The 26206-nt window shown below is 30.0% G+C and overlaps 1 protein-coding gene across 2 annotated transcripts; it reads right to left on the minus strand.

Moving 5' to 3' along the window:
• Window positions 1-19223: 19223 nt before the first annotated feature.
• LOC115718295 (lysine-specific demethylase JMJ13-like) lies at window positions 19224-21790 on the minus strand. Of its 2 annotated transcripts, XM_061106602.1 has the most exons (8): window positions 21545-21790; window positions 21028-21474; window positions 20877-20930; window positions 20668-20747; window positions 20296-20564; window positions 19815-20207; window positions 19544-19725; window positions 19224-19460 (listed from the first exon to the last, which is right to left on the minus strand). In XM_061106602.1, exons 2-8 carry the CDS (start codon window positions 21214-21216, stop codon window positions 19338-19340), a joined length of 1290 nt encoding a protein of 429 aa, XP_060962585.1. In that variant the 5' UTR covers window positions 21217-21474; window positions 21545-21790; the 3' UTR covers window positions 19224-19337. The 2 variants fall into 2 exon arrangements, with proteins under 2 accessions (XP_060962585.1, XP_060962584.1); XM_061106601.1 differs by having other exon boundaries at window positions 21028-21790.
• Window positions 21791-26206: the final 4416 nt, after the last annotated feature.

Raw genomic sequence — 26206 nt, forward strand, 5'->3', positions numbered from 1 at the left:
GAATTTTTCACTAAGTAAGGGCGAAATTGTAAAGAAAGAGTTTATAGGGGCATATTTGTTAATTATGATACTTTGTATGGTTCAATTAATAAATATGATAAATGACAATATTATTTAATAATTATTTATAGTTATTAAATAGTTAGAATTGGAATTTAAATGGTTGAATTAGGAAATTGGCATTTTTGAGAAAATCAGATACAAAAGGTGTTAAAATTGCAAAATTACAAAAAGCAAGGCCCAATCCACTAAGTGTAGGGCCAGCCACTTTTGTAGGAAATTTAAACTGATTTTTTCATTATTTTAATGCCATATAATTCAAATCAAACCCTAGTGGAATGCTATAAATAGATAGTGAAGGCTTCAGGAAAATCACACACTTTTCTGAATCAGAAAAACCTGAGCCTCCACTCTCTTCTCTAGCCGCCACTCTCTCTCTCTTTTCTTCCTCAATATTTCGAACCTCTCTTAGTGATTAGAGTAGTGCCCACACACATCAAGCAATACCTCAATCATAGTGAGGAAGATCGTGAAGAAAGATCATCAGCAAAGGAGATTCAGCATCAAGGATTCAGAGAAAGAGATCCAGGTTCAGATATTGATAATGCTCTGCTACAGAAAGGAATCAAGGGCTAGATATCTGAACGGAAGGAGTCATATTATTCCGCTGCACCCAATGTAAGGTTTCTTAAACTTTATATGTGTTTATTTTATCGTTTTAGAAAGTTCATATTTAGGATGTTAATAAACATACTTGTGAGTAGATCTAAGATCCTGGTAAAATAAATTCAAACAACTGGCCTCAGAGCCATGGTAATTGATTTACTTGCAAGAAATTTGGACTTTAAAACGATTGTTTGTATGTTTTTTGGATGGTATCATGTTGTATTGAGTGTTATTTGATGATTGATTGATGTTTGTGAAATTTTCGTGAAAATTAATTGCGATTTTATCTCTGGAATTATTTTTATTGGATAGTATGGAAAAAATTAAGCAAGTTAGCCTTTTACAGAACTTAATTTGGATTTTATTTGAATTAGTTATGATTTTTTGAAGATTTGAAAAAAATCGGAAATTTGTCTTGATATTTTCCTGCGATCGCAAATCTGTCCGTACAGTTTCGAAATTTTTTGTTTTTCTTCAATTTTTCATGCTTTTTCATGGAATTAACTTCCAATTTTTTGTATGGTTTTGTATATATACTATTACTATTCCTAATTCAATTCTAATTATCATTTTGAATTAATTTAAATTTTTTTTAAAATTAATTCAAGATATTAGTGTAATTTGAATTCGAATAGAATTAGTATTTATCTTTTTGCTTAAAAATCTATCTTATTTTTAAATTTGATTATATTTTTTTTAAATTTAAGGTCAGATTTTTTAGATATTTATAATATCTTTTAAGATATTTATAATATCTTTTAAGATATTTTAAAAATATCTTTTAAGATATTTATAAAATCTTTTAAGATATTTTAAAATATCTTATCTTTTAAGATATTTAAAAATATCTTATCTTTTAAGATTTTTTTTAAATCTTTTTAAGATATTTTGACCTTATTTAAATTTAAAATAGATATTTATAATCATGTAATTTTAAATAGATATAAGATAAAAAGTAGGTTTAATTTTAAATTTTTTTTATTTTCGAAATTTAATTTTAAATTCCGAAATTAATTCTTTTTTAAATTATTTTTCGAATATTAAATTTTTTTAATTTAATTATTTATTTATTCGAAATTATTTATTTAAAATTAAATAAATCCTACTTCCAACTATCCGGTAACCCCGTTATGAGTATGTGTTTTAGCTTGTTTGTAAGTTTTCAAAACCTATTATTACTTGATTGCAAATAGCCATGGTTACTTTTTGCCAGATCTAATGATCTGATGGCTCCCTTGGTCAAGTTAATAATTTGTAACAGGTAAATTTTACAATCTTCTTTCATCTGTGTATGACCTAGCAACATGATAGGACCCATCCAAAGTGTGCCTGTGTGAGCCTATGTGTTTAATTTGATTATAGATACATATAGGTTGTTGTTGCTAAAATAAATTATCGTAGTTCTTGATAGAATTTATTTAGGCCCATTTAGTTATTGGGCTTATTCAATGAATAACGAACTTGTTCTTATTAAGGTTAAATTCCTCTCTTTTGGGCCTTGTGTGAGAGTTGGGAGCCATAGAAGTGGGTACGACATACCGAACTCCAAGACTCCCTCACACAAACCACCCCAATTGTGAAGGCCCATTTGCCTGATTTGAATGACTGTACTAGGTTAATTAAACTAGTTTAACCTAATAAAATTGATTAGCAACATAATTAATTTCATTTATTTTGAAATTAATTTAAGAAAAATATAGTTTAAGGAATTTTATATTCTAAGCTAAACTATATGTATTTTCTTGTATTTAATTAAATATAGAATTATAACCATCTAGATTCTTTCTGGAACTTAATTTAAATTTTTCATTAAATATTCCTATTTAAGTTGATATTTAGTTATCTTCAACTAACCAACTTATATGTGAATATCTTTTGAATTTCAAATTTCAAAATTAAGTTGAGGAATTTTAGGCATTGGTTATTAAGATTCTTTAGATATTTTTTAAGTTAATATCTTTTCGAATATTAACTTAAAATGGAATATTTTCAAATTAAGTGGTTACAACTTAATTTTTGATATTTAATTAAATTTAAATTTGAAAAATATTTAGGTTCTAGATTTTTTCTAATACAACTTAAATTAGATATTTTTTCAAATTTTGTGGAAAAGATACTTAGTCAAATAAGATATTTTCTAGATAGTTATTTCTAGACTACTTATTATTTCTAATATTAAATAGGAAAATATTATAAATTGTGAAATTAATTATTTATATAATTAATTTTGGTACAATTTATTTTAAGTATATTTTTCCTAGTATTAAACTAGAGATTAATAATTAAGCCTTCTCTACACTTAATTATTTATTTCTTGAATTTAATACATTTAATTAATTTGAAAATAAAATATCTAAGTTGATTTAATCATCATACTTAAATATTTCTTTTTTCATGACATTTAATTAAATAGAAAATTATTTTTAGTTGAAATTTATTTTTTCAACTAAATTTAAATAATTTTCAAAATATATTTTTTATTTTATTAATCAATTTTCGAAATTGCATTTCTTAAATGCTAGAATTTCGAATTTTATCTTGAAAAATAGATTAAGTTGTCAATTAATTATTTATTTTAATTAATTCTTGGATCAACTTAAATCAATGATTTTTTCATTTATTGATTAATTTAAAATAAATTGAATTAAAGTATATTATTAGAAATTGAATTAATTAGTCAAATGAAAATCTAGATAGATGATATTTTTGCTTGAAGTATTTTTCTAGTGTATTTAATTAAATAGAAAATTAATATTTAAGTTGATTTTCATCATCATACTTAAATATTTGAAATTTTTCTTATATATTTAATTAAATAGGAAAATTATATTTTTTGTTGTAAATTAATTTTATTAATTAATTTTGGGCCAACATTAAATTAGAATAATTTTTCCAGGATTTATTTTTTATTTTAATATGCATTTTTCGAAAATTGTATTCTTATATACTTTAATTTTTCGAAATGCAATATATATTTATAGAAAATTATATTTGAGTTGTAAATTAATTTAAATTAATTTTGTAACAACTTAAATTGAATATTTTTCTAAATATTTATTGGAAATTATTACTAAGATGGAAATAATTCATGTTATTTTCATATCCATCTAAGTAAAATTTATAAATATTAAATTAAAATTTATATTTGGAATTTTTCATTCTAAATTGGAAATTTTAATTAAATAAATATATATTTAAAATAAATAGAATAAATAAAGAGAATCAAAGAAAATACAACTCACTTTAAATAATGAGCTTGATTATTATTAAGAAATTCGATCTCCATTGTTGGTCTTACAAAAGTTAAATGTTTTCAATATAACCTCGAGACGCTAGACTTCGTCCCCCTATGGATGGTTATTCGTTGAACGCATTTAACACCGTAAAATTTCATTTGATAAGTGTTTTGTGAGTTTTCGTCTCTATTTAGACTCTCCCCTACGGTGACTACTTAGAGATAAACTCATAAAACATGAAACAATGGTGGAAGCTCATAAAATAAGAATAACCTTGACTCTCGCCTACCGGGACAACGTTGGACTCTTATTTTGATCGAATAAAAGGTTGCTAGAATGTTTTCTATTTTAGATGAGCTGACAACTCTATTCAATAAATGATGCTTTGACTCTCGCCTACCGGGACACTGTATCAGTTTGTTGAAAACCTTGGAAATTATATAGGATTGTATGTTTTAGTATTTTCACTAGTCATTCCTACTTGCTATATGTTTATAATTTCTGAATTGTGTATGAATTTATATTGAACCATGTTATTTTCTGTTATTAAGTTGTAGTTTAATTTCGAATCTTCATTGTTGGTCTAACATGTTTGTTTATCTAATGAGATAAATCCCTAGTGGATTTTCACCATTAGACATACATAATAGTGTAAGATCTCGAAAGATAAGTATTGTATATGCGACATCTAACTGTTCATCAATTGATGACACCTTAGACTAGTATTTTTACAATATGAAACAAGAAGATTACATAAATAAGATTACTTTGTCTTTCGCTAATCGAAGCATCGTTGGATTCTTATTTTAAACGAAATTATCCTAATTCCTCTTAGCTTATTCATTTCGAATTAGCTCCATTATATATCATTGGATGAATGGTCTATAAATTATTTCATGTCATTATATTTTCTCTTAAGAAATTAAATGACGTATATGATTATAATCCCGAAATTCTATTCCCAATTGATATAAATCCTCAATCTTAAAAATCTCCTACTTGTATGGGCAAATCTGACTTAGAGTTTGTATTAGTAGTGGTGGTCCAAGAAAGAATTACTCATTATATTTGGTTGAATTTAAGTCTTTGACTTTAATTTTAGAATCCAAACAGAAATTTTCTTATATTTCTAATTCCAGAATACAATACAGTTGCACTTTCTCAAGTGTTTAATATCCATCTTTTATTAATGGATTCAAACTGTATGGAATATGAGTTAGGTATTCTGTGACCAGGATCCACTTGCACTATTCTAAGAACTCTTTGATGTAACTAAACCTATGTCATCAAAATACTCTACCACATTTTTTTTTAATCTATGGCATTTGTATCTTGTTCATAGTGGATTTGACAAGATCAATCTCTGCAAAGAGTTAATATGCCTATATCCACTGAAAGTAGTTCATCTCATTCGCAGATGGATGTACATTCAGGGGTGGATATGAGTTTTTCGTTGTATTCTTAAAACGATCTCTCTAGATTATACCTTATGCAAAGAAATTTGAAATGTTTGAAAAATTTCTTAAATTTCTAGCAATGGTTAAAACCATTAAGGTAAGTGGTTAAAGATCTTGCGAACTGATAGGGGTGGAGAAATAGTTAGTTGATATGCAGTTCAAAGATCATTAAATTGATTTTTGAATTATATCCAAACTTACCTCCCCAGAAATTTCGAGTAGCATGTTGATGATTAGTTACTAGTCGTTGCCTAATTCCTTCTATGGTAATACAATTTCAGAATGATGTAATGGTTGTATACTTAATGTAAATCATTACTAGATTCATGGATGACCTAATCAAAATCTTAAGAAAAGCTAGAACTGTTAACCATGGTTTGTTAGCTATTCTAAGTGATTAGGGGTGGACCATCCCATTGTCAATAGATAAGAAAGTGTTTGTTCAAACAAATACTACTTTTCTAAGAAAATGACTAAGTCTGAAAAATAAGTAGCAAATAAAGGAGATATTTAATTCTTGATTCCAAAAGTGTTCTATCATCTTATATAACATATGATGATCCCACTACCTCTGTTGTCTTGTCACAACCAAAGAGGTTAATACCATTTAGTTTTCTTCGACATAATTCACGGTACCTTGTCGTAGTGGGAGAGTTTCTAGGAACTCACCTTCTTATGACTTGGGAGATACTAGTGATTAAAATCTATTGTGAGTTTAAACAAGTAATGGATTGTCAAGATAAGAAACTAAGAAGAAAAGCCAATAGAACTATGGTTTAATCCATTCACATGGAATAACCTAAAGTTTTCTATTACAAGGACATAAAAGGAAATTTTCGTTTATAAGTCCATTCAATGGACTTAACAAAACTTCCTGTTCCTAGTATTATAGGTTTGAGTTTATCTAAACCTATGGCTTGTGGTATACCTGGTAATTACTTACTCTAATGCAAGCAACTTAAGTAAGATCTTTGAAGCATTTTCTTTCTAATGGCAATCTATAGAAGCTTCACAACTTCTTAGGCATAGATTTTATTTATCTAAGGAAAAGTCTTAACTATTCCAGAAAAGATAAAGCCATGAAAGAATTTCTTACATCAACAGTGAGAGGTCTTAGATATGCTTTTGTATGCCTTAGACCAGACACCTGCTTGTTGAGTGGGAGTAATGAGTAGGTATCGATTAATCCAGGGAGAAGAACATTGGAAGACAATCAAGTAAATCTTAAGATAAAGAAGAGGAACTATATGTTAGTCTATAAGAGTGTGTTTAAAAACTCTTAGACTACACCATATCAGATTTCGAAATTTGCCTTAGTGCTAGAAAATCTTTCTGATAAGATGGTGGTTACTCTGGGGGTGGAATAGTGATTTTGGAGAAGTTTAAAAACCTATCTGAAGTCTCTAGGTCTACCAGAGAGAGACTGAATGTTAAAGCTGCAGGAAAGGTACTTATTCAGTCTAAGGAAAGTTCTATACATCTTTGGCACCATTCCAAATTGCCTTAAACTACTAGTGTTAATTTCCTGATTAACCAAAAGTAGTTGCCAAAGGTATAGAATCCAATATCCTAAGAGAGTAGACATATAGAGAGGAATTTCACATTATCAATGATTTTGTGATTAAGGAAGAGTAATGGTGGAGAAAAGGTTGTGGTTAATTCAACCTTTCAGATCCTATTACGAGGAGTTTACTACTACTACACTTGATTTGTATATCAAGGTGTTGAGATTATTTGAAACGCACTTTTTGTTTTATATTAGTGCAAGTGGGAGTTTGTTGGGTTTTATGCCCTAAATAAAACTCATTTCAATATAATCGATTTACTTATTAATATAGATCGAAATAACATTTAATGTTGCATGGTTCACATGATTTATTTCATGATTATATGTACATAATGTATAAATTCATCTGAAACCCTTTTCACATACTTGATCCTGTTTATTGTGCCGTCAACACATTGGAAAGTAAACATGACTATGTGAATAAATTTTCCTAGATTTATCAGACACAGGGTTTTACTGATATGATAATCTACAACAAGAGTTTACTTGCATTTGGAGAAGTGCTATGTTCTTTCCAGAGCATTGGTTAAAGTAAAGCTCAGGTTGGATGCATGGAGTATGCATCGGAAGGGACCGATATTGAACTTTGACTTAGATTTATTAAACTTACCGTAGAATCTATTCAAGTCAATATCGCCTAGTTGATCCTAGATCAAATGATCTTAATCCTGATATGATTAGGCTCAATCTTGAAAGGCTATTCGTGTTCTTTGATTTGTTAGTTAAGCCTACTTTTAGGTCAGGGTGATACGTACATTTTGGGAACACGGTAGTGCAATTGAGTGGGAGCGCTAGCATAAACATGGAATCTATAGCTTCTATCTGGCGAATAGTAAGCAAAGGATGATCTCCTTCGAGCTTGACCAAACGAACATAAATGGTGGAGTACTCATTTCACATAAGCTGAAATATCATTTATACGGGGTCAAGTGTTTTAAGGAATAAATACATTGTAGGGTGTAACGGTAATTTAATCCCTTTACAGTGTAGATCATTCATATAGAGGATCATTGATCACATTAGGATTATAACAATGGATAACTAATGATGTGTCTATATGGTGGAACATATAGAGCATTCTATATACTGAGAGTGCAATTCTAAGTTCTATGCGTGGATTCAACGAAGAATTAATAAGTTAGTGAATTTTAGTGTTAAATTCTTGATCTACTTATTGGAAGCTCGGTTATATAGACCCATGGTCCCCCCACTAGTTGAGATAATATTGCTTGTAAGACTCATGTAATTGGTTTTGATTAATCAATTATAATTCTCAAATTAGACTATGTCTATTTGTGAATTTTTCACTAAGTAAGGGCGAAATTGTAAAGAAAGAGTTTATAGGGGCATATTTGTTAATTATGATACTTTGTATGGTTCAATTAATAAATATGATAAATGACAATATTATTTAATAATTATTTATAGTTATTAAATAGTTAGAATTGGAATTTAAATGGTTGAATTAGGAAATTGGCATTTTTGAGAAAATCAGATACAAAAGGTGTTAAAATTGCAAAATTACAAAAAGCAAGGCCCAATCCACTAAGTGTAGGGCCAGCCACTTTTGTAGGAAATTTAAACTGATTTTTTCATTATTTTAATGCCATATAATTCAAATCAAACCCTAGTGGAATGCTATAAATAGATAGTGAAGGCTTCAGGAAAATCACACACTTTTCTGAATCAGAAAAACCTGAGCCTCCACTCTCTTCTCTAGCCGCCACTCTCTCTCTCTTTTCTTCCTCAATATTTCGAACCTCTCTTAGTGATTAGAGTAGTGCCCACACACATCAAGCAATACCTCAATCATAGTGAGGAAGATCGTGAAGAAAGATCATCAGCAAAGGAGATTCAGCATCAAGGATTCAGAGAAAGAGATCCAGGTTCAGATATTGATAATGCTCTGCTACAGAAAGGAATCAAGGGCTAGATATCTGAACGGAAGGAGTCATATTATTCCGCTGCACCCAATGTAAGGTTTCTTAAACTTTATATGTGTTTATTTTATCGTTTTAGAAAGTTCATATTTAGGATGTTAATAAACATACTTGTGAGTAGATCTAAGATCCTGGTAAAATAAATTCCAACAGGTACCTCATCTGGTGATTCTATGGGAGATGAAGCTATCTCAGCACCTCCGCCCATCAGCAAGGATGCAGTGTCCTCACCTCGCTCTCGATTATATAAGAAAGGTCCACCATCTTGGATTCAAAAAGCTCATCCTCCCACAATTGTCATTGGGGACCCGAATGCAACTATGGTCACTCGTCGCAAGGTGTTAAATGTTATTGCATTTGCTTGCTATGTGTCTCTGGTAGAACCTCAAAATGTAACTGAGGCTCTTCTGGATGAATTCTGGAACAATGCAATGCAGGATGAAATGGGGCAGTTCAAAAGAAACCGAGTGTGGATCCTAGTTCCTAAACCTGATGGAGTAAACATTATAGGAATCAAATGGCTCTTTAAGAACAAATCTGATGAGTTCGGGACAGTGGTTGGAAATAAGGCCAGGTTAGTTGCTCAAGGCTACAATCAAGTGGAAGGGGTCGATTTTGAAGAAACTTTTGCCCCCGTGACTAGACTTGAGTCTATTCGGTTACTGTTAGCTGTGGCATGTTTTCTGAAATTCAAACTTCACCAAATGGATGTCAAAAGTGCCTTTCTCAATGGAGTCCTACAGGAGGAGGTCTATGTGAAACAGCCCAAAGGATTTGAGGACCCGAAGTTCCCAGAGCATGTCTATAACCTCAAGAAAGCTCTATATGGGCTTAAACAAGCTCCTAGAGCATGGTATGACAGGTTAACTTCCTTCCTTCTTGCAAATGGGTTTGCCAGAGGTACTGTTGATAACACTCTTTTTATTAAGCTCTTGCAACCAGGTATTTTTGTAGCTCAAATTTATGTTGATGACATCATTTTCGGGTCTACTTGTGAAAAGGAAGTTGTCAAATTTGTTGATCTCATGACTAGTGAATTTGAAATGAGTCTTATAGGGGATCTGAGTTTCTTTCTAGGTTTACAAATTAAGCAAACTGATCAAGGTATTTTTATCTCACAATCCAAATATGTTAGAAAAATGCTTGAGAAGTTTGGCTTAGATCACACTAAACATGCCCCTACCCCTTTAAGTACTACTACCAAACTTAGCAGAGACGAGTCTGGTGAGTCTGTTGATCCCACTCTATATAGAGGAATGATAGGTAGTCTTCTATATTTGACAGCCAATAGACCTGATATTTGCTTTAGTGTAGGCTTGTGTGCTCGTTATCAAGCTAATCCCAAACAGTCTCATCTGTCTGCTGTTAAGCGTATCTTTAAATACCTATCAGGAACTTCAGAGTTTGGCTTGTGGTACTCCAGAGATACCAACATGTCCATTGTTGGATACAGTGACTCCGATTGGGCTGGGAGCTTAGATGATAGGAAAAGTACGTCGGGAGGGTGTTTTTACTTGGGAAATAACCTTGTGTCCTGGTTAAGCAAAAAACAAAACTCAATTTCCCTCTCCACTGCAGAAGCTGAGTATATCGCAGCTGGAAGCTGTTGTACTCAACTGATCTGGCTTAATAAAATGGTTACTGATTATGGGTTTCCACAGAACTCATTGGTCCTATATTGTGACAGTACAAGTGCCATTAACATGTCCAAAAACCCAGTTCAGCACTCACGCACTAAACATATAGACATACGTTATCATTTCATTCGACATATGGTTGAATCCAAATTGTTGACTATTACTCATGTGTCTACAGGTGCTCAACTTGCTGATTTATTCACCAAGGCTCTGGATGCTCACACCTTTGCTCATCTTCGCAACTCCATTGGAGTTTGCACTATCTGATCTTGTGGAAGTTGCATCTTACATGAGTCAACTGCCTCTAGCTATGGTAAGTTGGTCAATATTCTAAGTCTAGGGAGTTCACATGGTGTTTGGATTATTAATTGGCTGTGTTTAGGGAAGAATCATTCACTACCCCAGTTGCAAAGGCTACCTTTCTTGGATGAAATGGGAAGAGCTATCCTTGTACCTTTGAGTGCCTATGAAAGTTTGCTCCTTTTCGAGTCACTCTCAGAGAAAAATTTAAAGGATGACGGCTACATCTCCCTGAAAGAGTGAAAGCCTCAACTGGTTGGCAAAACCCAGAGAGTGTCTGTCTATCAACTATTAGAAAAAGGGAAAGAAATTTCAAAAAAAAAACACAAAAAAAAAACAAAAAAACTGAGGAAAGTCATCTATCTTCTCTTTTGAGTGTCTTGGTTGAGATGAGTGAAGTGCCTTGATCAACTTCCTGGTGCTTCACATGAGGTCACTACACACACAAATGGTAGTTGGGTGTTTCATCCTTGCTCATATGTCAATTGTTATCCTCTCATGCATATGATATTGATCCTTGTTGCTCTCAAATCTTATTGACTAACTTACCTGTGCTTTAAGTGTTGTTGTCCTGTGTAGGTGTCCTTCTACAGATTGTCTTTCAAAGCATTGGTGTTTGTTTCTGAAGAGCTAATTTTTTTTTTCTTTTTCAAAATTGAGTGTCTGTTTTCACATGTGGTAATTTTCAAAATTTTTCTTCCAGTCGTTTTTTTTTGGTACGTATTGCCTATCTCGAGTTTGGGCTGTTGTTTTTTTTCTATTGTTAATGGGCTTGGGCTTCATTCTATATAACGACCAGGGCATTTTGGTATTTTTCCATAAATGGTAATAAATATCTGTTTTTACCATCATTTGCTTTCACCAAACTTGTCAACTCAAACTATTCATCTTCTTAAGCTCAGTTCAACTTCTCTGTGGGTTTTACTGTTTCTCGGGTGTCTTGGCTATGCAACAATGGGCAAAAAGGCTGGGCGTCTCGTGAAAACGTCTGCGTTAACTGGCAATGGCTCGTCGTCTCTCTCACCACCGGTGGAACCCCACTCGTCCCCCACTAGGTCAGAATCGCCTCCATGCACACCAATCCCAGGTAAGCCTTCTTCCTCTGTAAGTCTTCCTAGAAGGTTTACTAGGTCAATGTCCATTCCATTTGCCTCGACTAAGGCTCCACCCTCATCCACCACTTCACCCCTCCCTCCCACTGAGTCTGACTCGTCTCCGCCCCCTCTGCCAAAGTCTCACCCAAAAAGGAAACATGTTTCCTCTGGTGCTACTCCTTCGTCAGTGCCTAAAAAATTCAAAATTCCTGAACCTAGTGTGTCTGAGCAAAACCTGTCCAATGCACCATTTTACTCTAATGATAAACTGCTTAGATTTCAAGAGAATGTATGTCGTCGCCCATTGTGGCCTGAATACCGTGTTAAGCTCAAGCATTTTCCTAGGATTAAGGAGTTAATTGAGTCTCGTGGGTGGTCATTGTCTGTTACTCATCTCCAACCCCCAAATGAGAATCTGGTGAGAGAGTTTTATGCCAACCTTGATGAAAGCATTCTAAATAGGAAGAGTCAGTTCCTTTATCTTGCTTATATTAGAGGTAATAGGTTTCGGTTTGCTCCCTCCACCATTAGTTGTGTCCTGAAAATCAAAACCATCACCCATCCCACATTTAATGATGAGTATAAACCAGAGTTTAAGGTTGTAGGAGCTGAGATTACTGGCAATCCTAATTTTGTTTGGAATGGGAAGGAGTTACCTGTCACGGTTCTCTCCGAGTTTTACAGGATCCTCCATAAAATAGCTATGTCCAACTGGTGGGCCAATTCCCATATTTCCACGATCAACTACAATACAGCTCGATTTCTGTATGCCTTAGGTACTGGGGTCAGCATTGATCTTCCAACACTCATGTATGATCGAATTATGAGTTCTGCCTCTGCCAAGAGTATCAAACATACCCTGCCTTATCCCAGCTTGATCAACAGAGTGGTTAAAAGAGGCTCTCCAGTTGTTTATGAGCAAGACAAACTTCTTCCGGTTCCATCCATTGGTAAATCCTTTAATCCTGTGCATAGCAAACCACTTCCACTATCAGTCATGGATGTTTCTGCTGTTGGGGCTTCTCTAATGGAAGATTTACCTACTGCAACAACTGTTCCTTCCTCCTCACGAGATGGGGCTGCTTCCACTACTTGGCATTCTCAGTTGATCACCACAGTTACTGATCTGGCCACTTCCTATGCTCGTGATCAACTCAGGCAACGTCGCTTTGAAAAATCGGTCATTGATGTTCTCACTGCTATGGCCAATGTCCTCAAGGAATCAGAAGCTTCTCCACCTGTTCATTCTCAGGGGATTGTGTCTAGCTCTTCTGCAGATGAATCTGACCAGCATCAGACTGCTCCTGGTCTCTCTCCATCTCCTGCAGCCATAGATCCATCTGCTGGACAAAGTCAACCACAGATGTCTGCAGCCACTCCCGCCCCTTTATCTGCTGATGTTCAAGGTGCTCAGGGTATTTCTTCCTCAGTTGGTCTTGACAAAGAGATTGATTCCTGGTTTCAACAAGGCGAGGATATTGGGACTGGTATTCAGGGGGAGTCTTCACACACTGCTGTAGTCCAGGGGGAGCCCTCAAATGTGGCAGCTGTTCAGGGGGAGATTTCCACTGTGGCTCCGTTCTCTGCTCCTGATGGTGGTGACTCAAGGATTCTTGGTGCTCCTCTGGTCTCTTATTCCAGCAGTGATTGATTATGATCATCGAGGGGGAGTTATTTTACCTTTTGATATAAACTTTGTACTTACCTTTTGATATAAACTTTGTACACAATTTTTTTTTTGGGGTTTGTGTTAATATTGTGGATACTGGCTGTGTTTTAGTATTGCGGTCTGTCTAAACTGTTGATGATTTCAATGTGGTTTGTCGTTGATCATAATTTGCCAAGGGGGAGATTGTAAGTGTCATGTTTTGTGTGGCAAATTAGATATTGCTTTTGTTCAGTATTTGTTGTCTCTAACATCTGTTCTGTAGTTAGTTGCATCTGTTTTCACTAATATCATTTTAGTGCCATGTCAGCTTTCTGCAAGTTTGTTAGGTTGTGCCAGCTGTACTTTGCTGGTTGGTTAGTTAGTCTGGTTTATTATCTTTAGTATATAAATTCGATCAGAACCGTTGTACTAACTAACTCTCTTCTGTTAGAATCTTCTTCTTGATTCTTGCTCTGCTAGGGCAACATATTTCTGTTTTTGTTTCTTGTATGTGCAGATTGAAGCTCGAGAGATCTTCCTGAGGTTGAAGATGAAGTTCAAATCTGCTTGATCTGAAGGGAGTTCAGATTCTTTGCTGAAGGTAGTTCAGCTGTGTGTTTCTTGTGTTTGAGATCTAAATGTGTTTAGATCTCAAAGCTTGAGGTTGTTCAAGCATTAGGTAACTTTGTATAAAAGTCAATTTAGATTACATTGTTTGATTTGAAGAATCAGAACTGGTTATTGTAATTGAATTGATTGTTTAGTGAAAGTTACTGTACCCGGTTCAAGGGAACCCAAGCACTACTCGGTTGGAATGCGTTTCCAATGCAGAGGAAGCTTGTAAATTCTGTGTTCATTGTTTTTAATTTCTAGTTCATAACATAGAATTTATCTGTTAAGAATCATCAAATTGAACTTGTAGTAATTAGGACTATCAGTGTTAATTATAATCTTTAGTTAATTTTCAAACCTGAAATTATATGTTAAGATATATTTTTTATAATGATATTCGTTATAGTTACAATATTATCTAGTAAATTTTTAAAAAATTTCAAATAGCTTATATTATAGAAAACAGGATTTATGATATTCTAGCTTACCATGTGTGTTCAAAGAGCTTCAAATATATTTTCGACACTGTAAGTTATTTAGAATTTCTCAAAAAATTACAAGGAGGATGTTGTAACTATAACGAATACCGCTATGAAAAAAAATATTTCAACATGTGATTTTAGGCATAGAGATTGACTAATAGGTTATAATAGGAGGTTGACAATAATACTCCTCATATATACATTTAGGGTTCATTTGGTACGCCGTATTACATTGCATTGTATTGTATAGTATTATATTGAATTGTATTTCATACAATATTTTTATGTAAAACTATATATGTTATGAGTACCTAAATATATAATATATAATTCAATTCAATATAATACAATACAATACAATACAATACGACATAATGTAACGTACCAAACGAGCCCTTAATTCATTAGAGAAATACTAAAAGACATTAGTATCTAACATTCTCCTTGGTGTGATATCACTATTGGTGTAATTAAGTATTGAGTCTCATATAATTTGAGAATGAGCATTGATATTGGGTACTAGTAGTGTCTAGCACCTTCTAGATGTATCGCATTGCAATTGGCTAGCGATATTCTTTAAAAATTATTACATTAAACTATATGGACCTGATAATTAGTTGGATCAATAGCAATATTGACATGTATAAGTGTGCTAGGTACCACTGATACCTTTTAACATTTCTCTTTGAGAATGAGTATTATTATTAGACACCAATAATACTCAATACTTTTTATAGTTAGCACCTTAAAAAAAATTATTTTTATTAAATTATTTGATGTCCCGATATTTATTTATACTAATAATATAACACTGAAAAAGTATGTTAAGCACCAACACTATCTTTTAGCCATTTTCAGAAACAAACATTAACTATAATCCCCGACATGGTGGACACCCTTTTCCTCCTACCAAGTGGGACTTTTTTCTCTATCTCTTATCTTGGTTAGTGTGTGGTCTTTGTCTTTTACCATCTTAATTCTATTTCACATTTTCATTATTAATTTTAGTTTCTATATTTTACTATTATATATAACCTACAAAATAATAATAATTTTTTTTTTTTATACTCATAATTGCAGTTGAGACAATTAGATAAATTATAATTTTATAATCCTATTTGGACTTGTGAATTGTGATCATTGTAAAGAACTGTCTAGAATGGGAAAATTATTATAAAATAATAATATAATTATTTAAGAGGATTACATTATATTGATCTAGTCATGGAAAAAAGTTCTTTCTTTTATTCATTATATAATTGAATAGTGTATTTTTGGAGTAAGTAAATGGTACCATACTTGCCTCGGTAGATCTCTTATTTATTTAATATTAAAAAAATACTCTATATTTTTTTTGTAAATTTTTAAAAACTTCTATATATTTTACAATATCGATAATAAAATTTAAATATTTTTTATAAATGTGACTTAAATATGGTAAATAACTATTTAAATATTATATTCTGCATAGTATATTATTCAAAAATTTCTAAATAGAAGACAACGTCACGATTATGAAAAAAAATTGAATACAAATTTTTTTAGATGACAATATATAAGTGGTCTATCAAAATATCGGTGTCTTACAAATCTTTTCATATATTTATTATATTGTCTTATATTTTGTTTAAAGTAAATTGTTACACTATGAAAATTAAAAGACATGAAATCTGATATTAAATTTCAGCAATAGCAATTTGACACATTTTGTGGTGCTTAGTACTTAGGACCGGCCTTAAAATTTAATAGGTCATAATAAAAATACTAGACCGTTATCTATAAAAAATGTAATATTTTTTAAAATCAGTGAAAAATATATATTTTTAAAATATTTTTTTTTCGACTCTTAAATAGGTGGGCTCTAAGTACATACCTAACTCACCTATACTCAGGACCAGACCTATTAGCACCTTAAGGTGCCCTTAGCAATTTTCATAAACAAATATCCTAATATTCATTATAAATTCAACATTAGTTAGGTTAACAATTATAATATCTTAATAATCTTCATTTCAATAATCATGTAATTGAGGACTCTTTGTTAGCCACATATTAAATTATATGTTAATACTTGGAGACATCTTCTATATTGGGCCCAAACCAAAAGTAATTGATTTGAAGAAGAGAAGTTAAATATACACAAACATTGAATCACTATTTATGTTATTTTTGGAAAATAAATATAAATATACATAATAAATACAAGTCATAGTATCAATGAGTAGTAGGTGTTATCTAAATATTTAATATCTCTACTTCATGACCAGAGATATTAATTTTTTTTTTAACCTTTTTATGATTTGGTCAAGATTCTTATAACTTCTGATATTTTCTATAATAGTAATAATTATTTGTCTTTTTTTTTTAACCCAAAAAAAAGTCTTTGTCTTTTATTTTCTCTTAATTTATTATACTATTGAAATAATATTACATTAGTGATATTGTATATTATTTACACAAAATCAATCTAGAAGAAGGATAGCATTGGTCCTGAGTTTTGGGCTATGGGAAAAAATATATTGGGCCTTGTGAAAGAATAAGGGATATTTTTAAAAAGAGAAAATTACATCTAGAAACGAAAATTTGAAAAATATATTACAACTAACGTTAATGATTTTAAGTGTTAAATATACCTTTAGTTTTACAATTTTTTTTGGTAGGTATATACTTAGGTACGCTTCTCTTCTTCTTCTTCTTTTTTTTTTCATTTTGTATGTATAAATTAGCTTTTTTTTTATTATCTAAACATTCATCTACCTCATTTATATTATTTTTCTTTTTATTTATTTATTTATTTATTTTTTTACTTTGTCTTTTAATGACATGACATTAACATATCTTTTTTATTTTATTCTAGTGTATTTTTTATTTTTAATGTATATGTTATTAACAGTTTATGATTTAGTAATATTTTTGGCTATAGTTTTGGTTGGTATACTAATTAGTTTCTGTTGTATTAACAGTTTATGATTTAGTAGTATTTTTGGCTATAGTTTTGGTTGGTATACTAATTAGTTTCTGTTGTATTTGTTTTTTATTAAGTAGATTTTTTTTAGGTTTGTGCTTGATCAATGTAATACTGTTGTATTACTTTTTATTTTTATGTTAACTATTTCAGAATAAAATTTACTTGTTAGTTTCTTTTTAATGATGTTATGGGTGAATATTTGCTTGGGGATATATCTATGATTAGGTGTTTTTGATTCGATTAAGCACTTATATATATGTTATTTTCTGAGTTTTGTGCCTTAATGCTCTTTTTCTTGACCACCATAGAAACTATGTTAGATTTAATTTAATAAAGAAATAAACAAAAGAGATTCTATTTTGATAGAATATTCATCAACATAATGATGGTTTCCTATTTGTTGCAATTAATTGTTTTTATTTTTTTTTTATTTTGATTTCATCATTCGTTTTTATCTAGCTTTATATTAAAATAAAGAAACTGTTTTATTGTTTTTAATATTATGAAAGTAATACTGATGCATTACTTTTTATTTTTAAGTTCATTATTTCAGAATACAGTTTACTTGTTAATTTCTTTTTAAATGTTTAATTTCAGAGAATTGAAGTTTTTGTGTAGCTTTAATGGTGGAGAGCTTCGACGAATTTTAATGGCAGTCCAGTAGCTTCGACTGAGTTGTTAGAAGAGCTTCAATGGTGGAGATTCGAATAGTAAAAAATTCTAGTTTGAGATTGTTTAAATTTGTTTGACTTCAGAGAATTGAAGCTTTTGAGTAGCTTTAATGGTGGATTTAGTTGCTAGGTTCCACAGACATGATTGGAGAGCTTCGGCGATCGAGTTATGATTTCGAAGCTTCGACGATAGAGTTTGGATTTGGTTGATTGAAGCTTTTTTTCTTTCTTTTTTTTTTTTTTTTGTTATGTGATGAATATATATTGCTCGGTAAGAGTGTGATGCGCACCGTTTTGGGCAAACGGTGGTTGCCTGAAAATTCTGGGCTGCCATTTTTTTCGGTTGGCTATGAGTTTTTTTCGAATTTTCGGAAAGCATATACATATGTAGGATGTTTTATTTTTTTATCGTTATATGTAAAATATTTTTGATAATTACGTATATAACTAAAAATTACCCTTTTAAAAATCATTAAAAATGATATATATTCGGGGTAAGTTGAAAAATGCCTCTTTTATTCATTAATTAATCAAATTTACCTCTAATTTTATATTTATTTGAAACATACCTCTTTTTATATGTATTGTACCCAAAATACCCTTACATAAGAGAATCACATGGAGAGTATCTTAAAGTGACAGGGGCAAAATTGATACAATGTTTAAAGAAAGAGGTAAAAATGATAGATTTTAAAAAAGAAGGTACAAATAAAAGAGAACAATATAAAAAGGGTATAGAATGTAATTTTCTCTATATATTCTTCTATTATTTTTGTTAAGGGGCCCTAAGCTCGGGCTTAGTCCGTCTTAGTCGAGCACCGACTCTAAATTTCAATAGCTTCTTATAATTATTTATAGATATATAAACTAGTTGAGATATTCATACACAAATACCAATTTTAGCTTAATAGTGAAAATCTATAAAAAGAGGGTACAAACAAAATGTTATCTGAAATTATAATTCTGGTTTTCATTTAAAACTAACTAAAGAATTCACTTCCATTATTCTTGGAAAAATAAAGTCAAAAAAATAACAGATATCAATAATAAAATTTATTTTTATTCATTTATTTGAAATAATTTAAGAGCCCTCCCTCCCATTCTTCTGGTTTTCTCTTTACTATTTTCCACATCAATCTTGAATTTTGATTTTCCTTCCAATTTGAAGTAGTCAGAATAGTCCTGTGTCAAATTTCAGATCATTAAAAAAAATTAAAAAAATTAATCTCATGACAAAATTATTATGGTATTAACAAACTTAATACCTTCCTAAACTCACTAAACTCATGATAATTCTTTGTTTCGAGTCGAATCTCCAACGACATTCCATCCTGTTGCTCGAATTTTCGAGCAATATTCTCATATGTAGACATGCCATCTCTCAAAAAGAGAGCATTACATTTACTCCCACAAGAACAATCAATCCAATTAGTTGCATCATCCCAAACTTCAAATCTCAAAAATAGAAAATTAGATTTAATTAAAAAATCAAAATATGTACCGAAAAAAATAATCTTAGTAGGTTTATCCTTTTACCGTGGCTAAGGCAAATGCAATAAGAAAGGCATGAATTGCAAATCAAGTAAGCCAAGTAACAATCTCGATTGCAAATGCTACATAATACAGTGCCTTGTTGATCACTGAATCGAATACTGCTCAAAGATCTTCGCAAAACCTTACTCAAACGCCACAAATTTTGCTCGAGGGTTCTAAAAAGGCGAACGAAAGAGAGCTTAGTAGAGAAGTAAGAACCCGAGTTTTGTTCATTTTTCGAAGAAAAATTGTGTAAAAGCATTGCTTCTTTACACAAGAGTTCCTCATAAGGAATAATAGGCAAAACTCTTAGTAATGCATAACTTTGCCTAGCTTCTTCCCCGAAAGAAAACCAATCGCCAATCGCGAAATTCACCGCCTCGCCACAATTAAAACCTAATTTTTTTTCACCATAAAAATAGTCAAAAGACATGTGAATAAAATTTAGGGTAAAAAAAAGGTGTTATGAAAAGAATTTTGTTACCATGGCTAAAACCAGAGTGGTATGCTTTGGGAAATGTTATTACAAATTCCCCTGGCCTTTGTATAGCTTTGTAAATAGGTACATTGTTTTGAAGCAAAATATTTGGGGGAAACATTGTTGTTTTCTCTGCAAGAAGTTTCGAAACACCAATTTCTTCTTTTTCTTCGCCATTGTAGATGTGATTGAGGACGATTTTTTCGAATCGAGAGGCGAAATCACAAGGCACTCCATACCAAGTTTTTGGTGCACCAGAGTGATGATAATTAATGCTACAATGAAAAGAAAAATGTTATCACAAGGGTATTATAGTTATTTCATAATAATATTATGAATTTTGAGGGAAATATTGGAAAATGAAAAATATTTTTGTACCTGTATAAATGATGATCTTCAACATGCCATGCAAACATACTATATAACATGCCAATGTATAGCATAGGATCTGTTATTCCCTATTTAAGAAAAGAAAAAAAATAAAGTGTATAAGAATGTGAAAATAGTAATGATAATTATAATTATAATAATAAAATGAATAAAAATAAGGGTTTTTATTTATTTTTTATTCTTTTTTTTTTTTTTACCGGAATAACTCTGTCCAATAAACGAAGTGTAGAATTTGGAAGCTTGGAAAGATTCTGTGAATATTAACAAAGAAATATAAATCAATGAAAATAGACTTTTTATAACACTTTTAAAAGAACATCTGTGTTATAAAAAAGTGTTATAATAAACCTTTAAATTCCATTTGCTTCTTCCAAGATTATCATTAGGATTAGATGAAAAAGCACTTCCATCAATATTGATTCCATACTCAACAAAACAACCCTTTTTTCCAATTAACATTTCATGCCAAAAATTCTTTTCTGTAAGAAGAGAATTAGAAGACTGAAATCGCCTCTTAACAAACACTTTGTTAGCCATAGTTTCGAATTCTCTATAAGTATATTTTCTGAAAATAAAAAAAGAAACTTGATCAAATAATCATCACTTAATTCATCACAAAAAATAATGTCAACATACAAAATTACCTTCCTCTCTTAAAAAAGGCGAACTTGTCCTTAGAATCCTTAATTCGAAGAGGTTGAACATTTGTTTCGAATTTGAACCCTTTAATCTCTTTTGAGAGTACAACATTGGCTTCAACACAAGGTTTTATGGGAGAAACAATCTTACAAATTCCTAAAAAACTTCAAAACAAATCGGTTAGAAAATGACATCGAAAAAGAAGATGAGAATTATTAGAACATACCATATTTTGAAGCATGAGATGAAATGGTTTGGAGATAGTGAAATGGATCATCAAATTCCTCCATTGTTGGATGATATATAGGACATTTTGGAATATTTTCTATCCATTGTAACTCAAAATCATTTATATTATTATTATTCTTATTTGAGAAGACATGTTGATCTGTTAATTACAAAAATAATCAAAAGTTCATTAAAACAATATTAAAAAATATATGTAGGATTTAATGAAGTTGAATAAATTAGATGAAAAAGACTAACTTGTGTTCTGTGAAGGCATTGTTTTTGAGAGAAAAATAGTCGTATGAAGATTAAGATATTATAATATGTTTTTCAATTTTTTTTGTTTGTAACTTTTTGTAATTGAATTTATATATAAATATATTTAAAAGAAAAAGATTTAAAAAGAAAAAACTGTACAATAAAACCGCCATTTACACTGTTTTGAGTGATATTAGTTTTTTTTCTCTTCTCTTTTTTTTTCTTTTTATAAAATCAAAATAATTAAAAAATTATATATTTTAATTTCATTAAGAAAAAAACTCTCTAACCTTATCCATATATAAATTTTTAAAATGCAATCTTTATCCGGATTTTGAAGTGTTTTTTTAATAACATTTGGGTTTGTCATTTTGTTGGTAATGAATTTTTACGTATTAAAATTTTTTATTTTTTTTTTATTATAGGACATAATTATTTTCAAAAATATTAGGTACAGTGTTAAGTTTTTATTATTATTTTTTTAATTGTTTTATTGTTGTTTTTAATTATTCTATTTTGTTGTTTTACAAATGTTATATTATTTTTTGTAAAAATTAACTCACTCGTATAAATTCTCCTTTTCATAATTGATTATTATTATCATTATTATCTATGCCAGTTTTTAGAGTTTCTAGTTGAAGAATACCTTATATCCAAAGATATTGCAACAATACCATATTTTTTGTTCAATATTCCTATTATATTCTCAAATTCCTAATCCAACTCTCTTTTCATATTATTATCAAGTAGATTTTCACTTTTCCATTTCATTTGTAATCATTAAATTTTAAATTTTTCTATTTGAAAAGAAGAAATATTTTATGTTATAATAACAATAATCAATTATTCTAGGGAAATTTACAAGGTATACTAACTTTTGCTATTTTTTTACAAAAATACTGCCAAGCGGTATTTTTTACTTTTTTACTGTGTTTTTTTATAAGTTTCATACTGCAGTATACTGTGTTAAGTTTCACTGGTGTTATACTGGTGTTTTACTAGTGTTCTAATGTTGTTTTGAGTGATACTGCTTTGTGTTTTACTGGTGTTTTATAAAAACACAGTATTTTTGAAAAAATTTCCGTGTCACAGTATTTTTGTAAAACTTAACCAAAATTCCAGTATTTTTGTAAGTTTCCCATTATTCTATCTCCTACATTCCTTATTCTCTTTTATGATTACACTCCATCTCTTCTAGTAATATTTAGGGATTGAAGTGCAATCTTTTTTTTCATTCATTGTTTTTTGGGCAAGAGCAAACCCTTTTGAAGACTACCTTAAAAAAAAAAAGATAACTAGTGGGGTGTGAGGAAGAACAAAAAGAATCCTAGAAATTACACTAGCTATATATATGTGTGTGGTCCCAAAAGCATGCAATGAAACATTAAAAGTAAACAACAAGACAATTTGAGCACATGTATTTTAGTACTTTCTTTTTGGCTATAAAGATTAAAGATAGTATCTAATGTTAGATTGAGATAAAAATGTGATATGGCCCTTATAATAATCTCACCCACCTCACAATTTGTACATTAAAATCCTAATGATTTAATAGTAATGGGCTTTTGATTAATCATTTTGGGTTTGGATTATGGGCCCTTTCAAAACCTTCAAAAGTACTACAAATTGACATGAAAATACACCAAAAATGTTTTGTCCACGTATAGGCTAATTAGCAATTTTCTTTCCCAAATTTTGACATATATCAAATTGTGCTCCCTAAACTTTTTTGGCCGTAAAAATTCCCCATGAATTATTGAGATTGTTAGATTTAAGGACTTTTGTCTAATTTTAGTAAAAAAATTCTAACATGGATGAAAGTTCAGGGAGTATGATTTAGTACATATCAAAATTTAAGGGACATGATTTGATAGATATTAAAGTCTAAGGAACATGATTTAGTACATAAAGAATCACTGAAATAGTAAATTGAATGAAATTAGATAAAAATCCTTAAATCTAACAATCTCAATAGTTTGGGAGGAATTTTTAACGACCAAAAAAATTCAGAGGGCATGATTTAGTACATGTTATAAAGTTCGGGGGAAAAAATCCTAATTAGCTTAATATAAATTAGAAAAGTTGGGAAATCAACCATTCATTAAACATATTATTAAAATATATGATAAAAATGAAATGAATATTTTCATATAAAAATTGATTTTTTTTTCTTTCCAATAATCATTTTTTAGTTTTATTAATTTTGTTGTTGTTTGACATATGATTATAATGATAAATTTATGAGAAGGATTATAATTAAGTAGGTGATAAAAAAATAATGTAATTAAAATTAAATTAATTTGACTTGTACAAATTATCATTGTTGGATTATGACTATGAGAGTCTTTGTAAACTTCCAAATTATTACTCTAAATTGACATGCAAAATATATTCACAAGAAAGTAGGGGTGTTCATCAAACCGCTTAAACCGTCCGTACCACACCGCACTGCAAAAAAAAATACGGTTTAAAATTTTTTGCGGTGCGGTCACGGTTTGAATTTTTCTTAAACCGCGCGGTGCGATTTGCGGTTTTGAATTATTAATATGCGGTTCAAATCGCACCACATATTATAAAAATACAAATTTTTATATTTATTTCGGTCCAATATGTGAAGACTCAACCTAAACCCACTAATTATTGTATTGTTTAAACTTGAGACTTTTTTTTTTCATATTTATTTTCAAGTCTTATGGTATTTTTGACAAGTATTGCTTAAGCTTTGTTGTATTTGTGATAGTTTAATTATTTAGTGATAGTCAAAACTGCAGAAACTGCATAAACCGCACCACACCTTTTTTGCGGTATGATTTTTTGCGGTTTTTTAGTTTCGCGGTGCGTGTGCGGTTTGAGAAATTAAAAAACTGCATGTGCAGGTTAATTTAAAAAAATAGTCAAAAACCACACCGCGAACACCCTTAAGAAAAAGTAATCTTCATATATTATTTAAAAATAAATTTAAAGAACATTATTATTGGACACCCAGTTATATTTTTAAAAGTTATTTAATTAATTAATATGAGATTTGATGTAATTATATTAATAGTGATATAATACAGAAATAAAAAAAAAGTACTAAATCTCACTATATCTTTTAACCAAAATCAAATTTAAAAGATTGATAAGCCAATCATTCATTACATAAGAAACTTTTGCTAAATCTTGTGGTTTGGATTGTAAAAGGATGATATCATTATTAAGATGATCACATAATGTTGATAGTGGGAAATATAAACTAATGATTATTATTATTTAAATATAAAATTATCCCATTTGCTGTATATAATTGATCATAAACAAAAAAGTCCAACTTTCAAACTTTAACTTAGATTTTCATCATATAATTTTTCATTCTCTCTTCTTTAATAAATAAATAAAACCCCTCTTCATCAAGACATGGAACATGCCTCATGCAATTTTTTAAATTAAAAAAAAAAATTGTAGTCAATGAACCAATTTCCCTAAACTCTATGAAGGGAGTGGAGTGTTGGTGAGTAGCTTACGCAAAAAAAAAAAAAAGCATAATAACCCTAATTAACACATTACTTTGTATTTTTCTAATGAATGGAATAAGTACTTGATTAAATTAAAAGAAGATTCTTGTAGAGTGAGTTTAATGACTAGGATTTTTCTTTATTTTACTCCACCTTTTGGGTAGGTATTACCGTATTAGTTTATGACTTTTTTAATTAATTAGTAAAGAAATAAATGAATGAAAAGTACTTCACTTTCTTATAGAATTAAACAATTTCACTTTTACATAACTTTTTTTGTGAACCACCCTTTTACATATTTAGGAATTGAGAGAGATTCCTCCACTTAATAATAGAAAAGAGAAATAATATTCGTAATATTATTCGAATATTATTTCTTTGTTCTTATATTCATGTATTATTGTGATTTTATTAGATGATTTTTACTAAAGTGATATTTCAAAAAAAATGTGTTCATATAAAGATAGTTAGTGGTATTACACCTTTTTATTTATTATTCTTGCCAGTCTCTCTTATTATGAAGAAATTTCTATACTTAATTTTTCTTAGAGTACACCAAAAATTATTGACAACAACACTAGAAATCAAGCTCAAATCATTAAAATAATAATAATAATAATATTTCTAGTAAATTATAGGCATTGTATAGTTATAGACATGACTTAATTATAATATAGCTCTTTATATGAGGAAGACATAAATTAAAATTTTCCAATTAAGTATGTAGTAAAATAAATTAATTAAGATTTTTTTTTTTTAAGCTTTCATATGTATCAAATCATATTTTTAAATTCTTTTAAGTTATTAATTTTTTCTTTTTAAATTATTAAAATTGTTTGATTCAAAAACTTTCATTCAATTTTACTAAATGAAATCATACAAGACAATTATCACGTTAATAAAATTAG

The sequence above is a fragment of the Cannabis sativa genome, chromosome X, assembly GCF_029168945.1.
Source record: "Cannabis sativa cultivar Pink pepper isolate KNU-18-1 chromosome X, ASM2916894v1, whole genome shotgun sequence".
Taxonomy (NCBI): domain Eukaryota; kingdom Viridiplantae; phylum Streptophyta; class Magnoliopsida; order Rosales; family Cannabaceae; genus Cannabis; species Cannabis sativa.

Coding starts and splice junctions, on each gene's coding strand:
- LOC115718295 (XM_061106602.1), bottom strand. CDS start 21,216: ATGGCTAACAAAGTGTTTGTTAAGAGGCGATTTCAGTCTTCTAATTCT. Junction 20,748..20,876: donor TATTGGACAGAGTTATTCCG/GTAAAAAAAAAA, acceptor TTTCTTAAATAG/GGAATAACAGATCCTATGCT. Junction 20,208..20,295: donor CCACTCTGGTTTTAGCCATG/GTAACAAAATTC, acceptor AAAAAAAATTAG/GTTTTAATTGTGGCGAGGCG.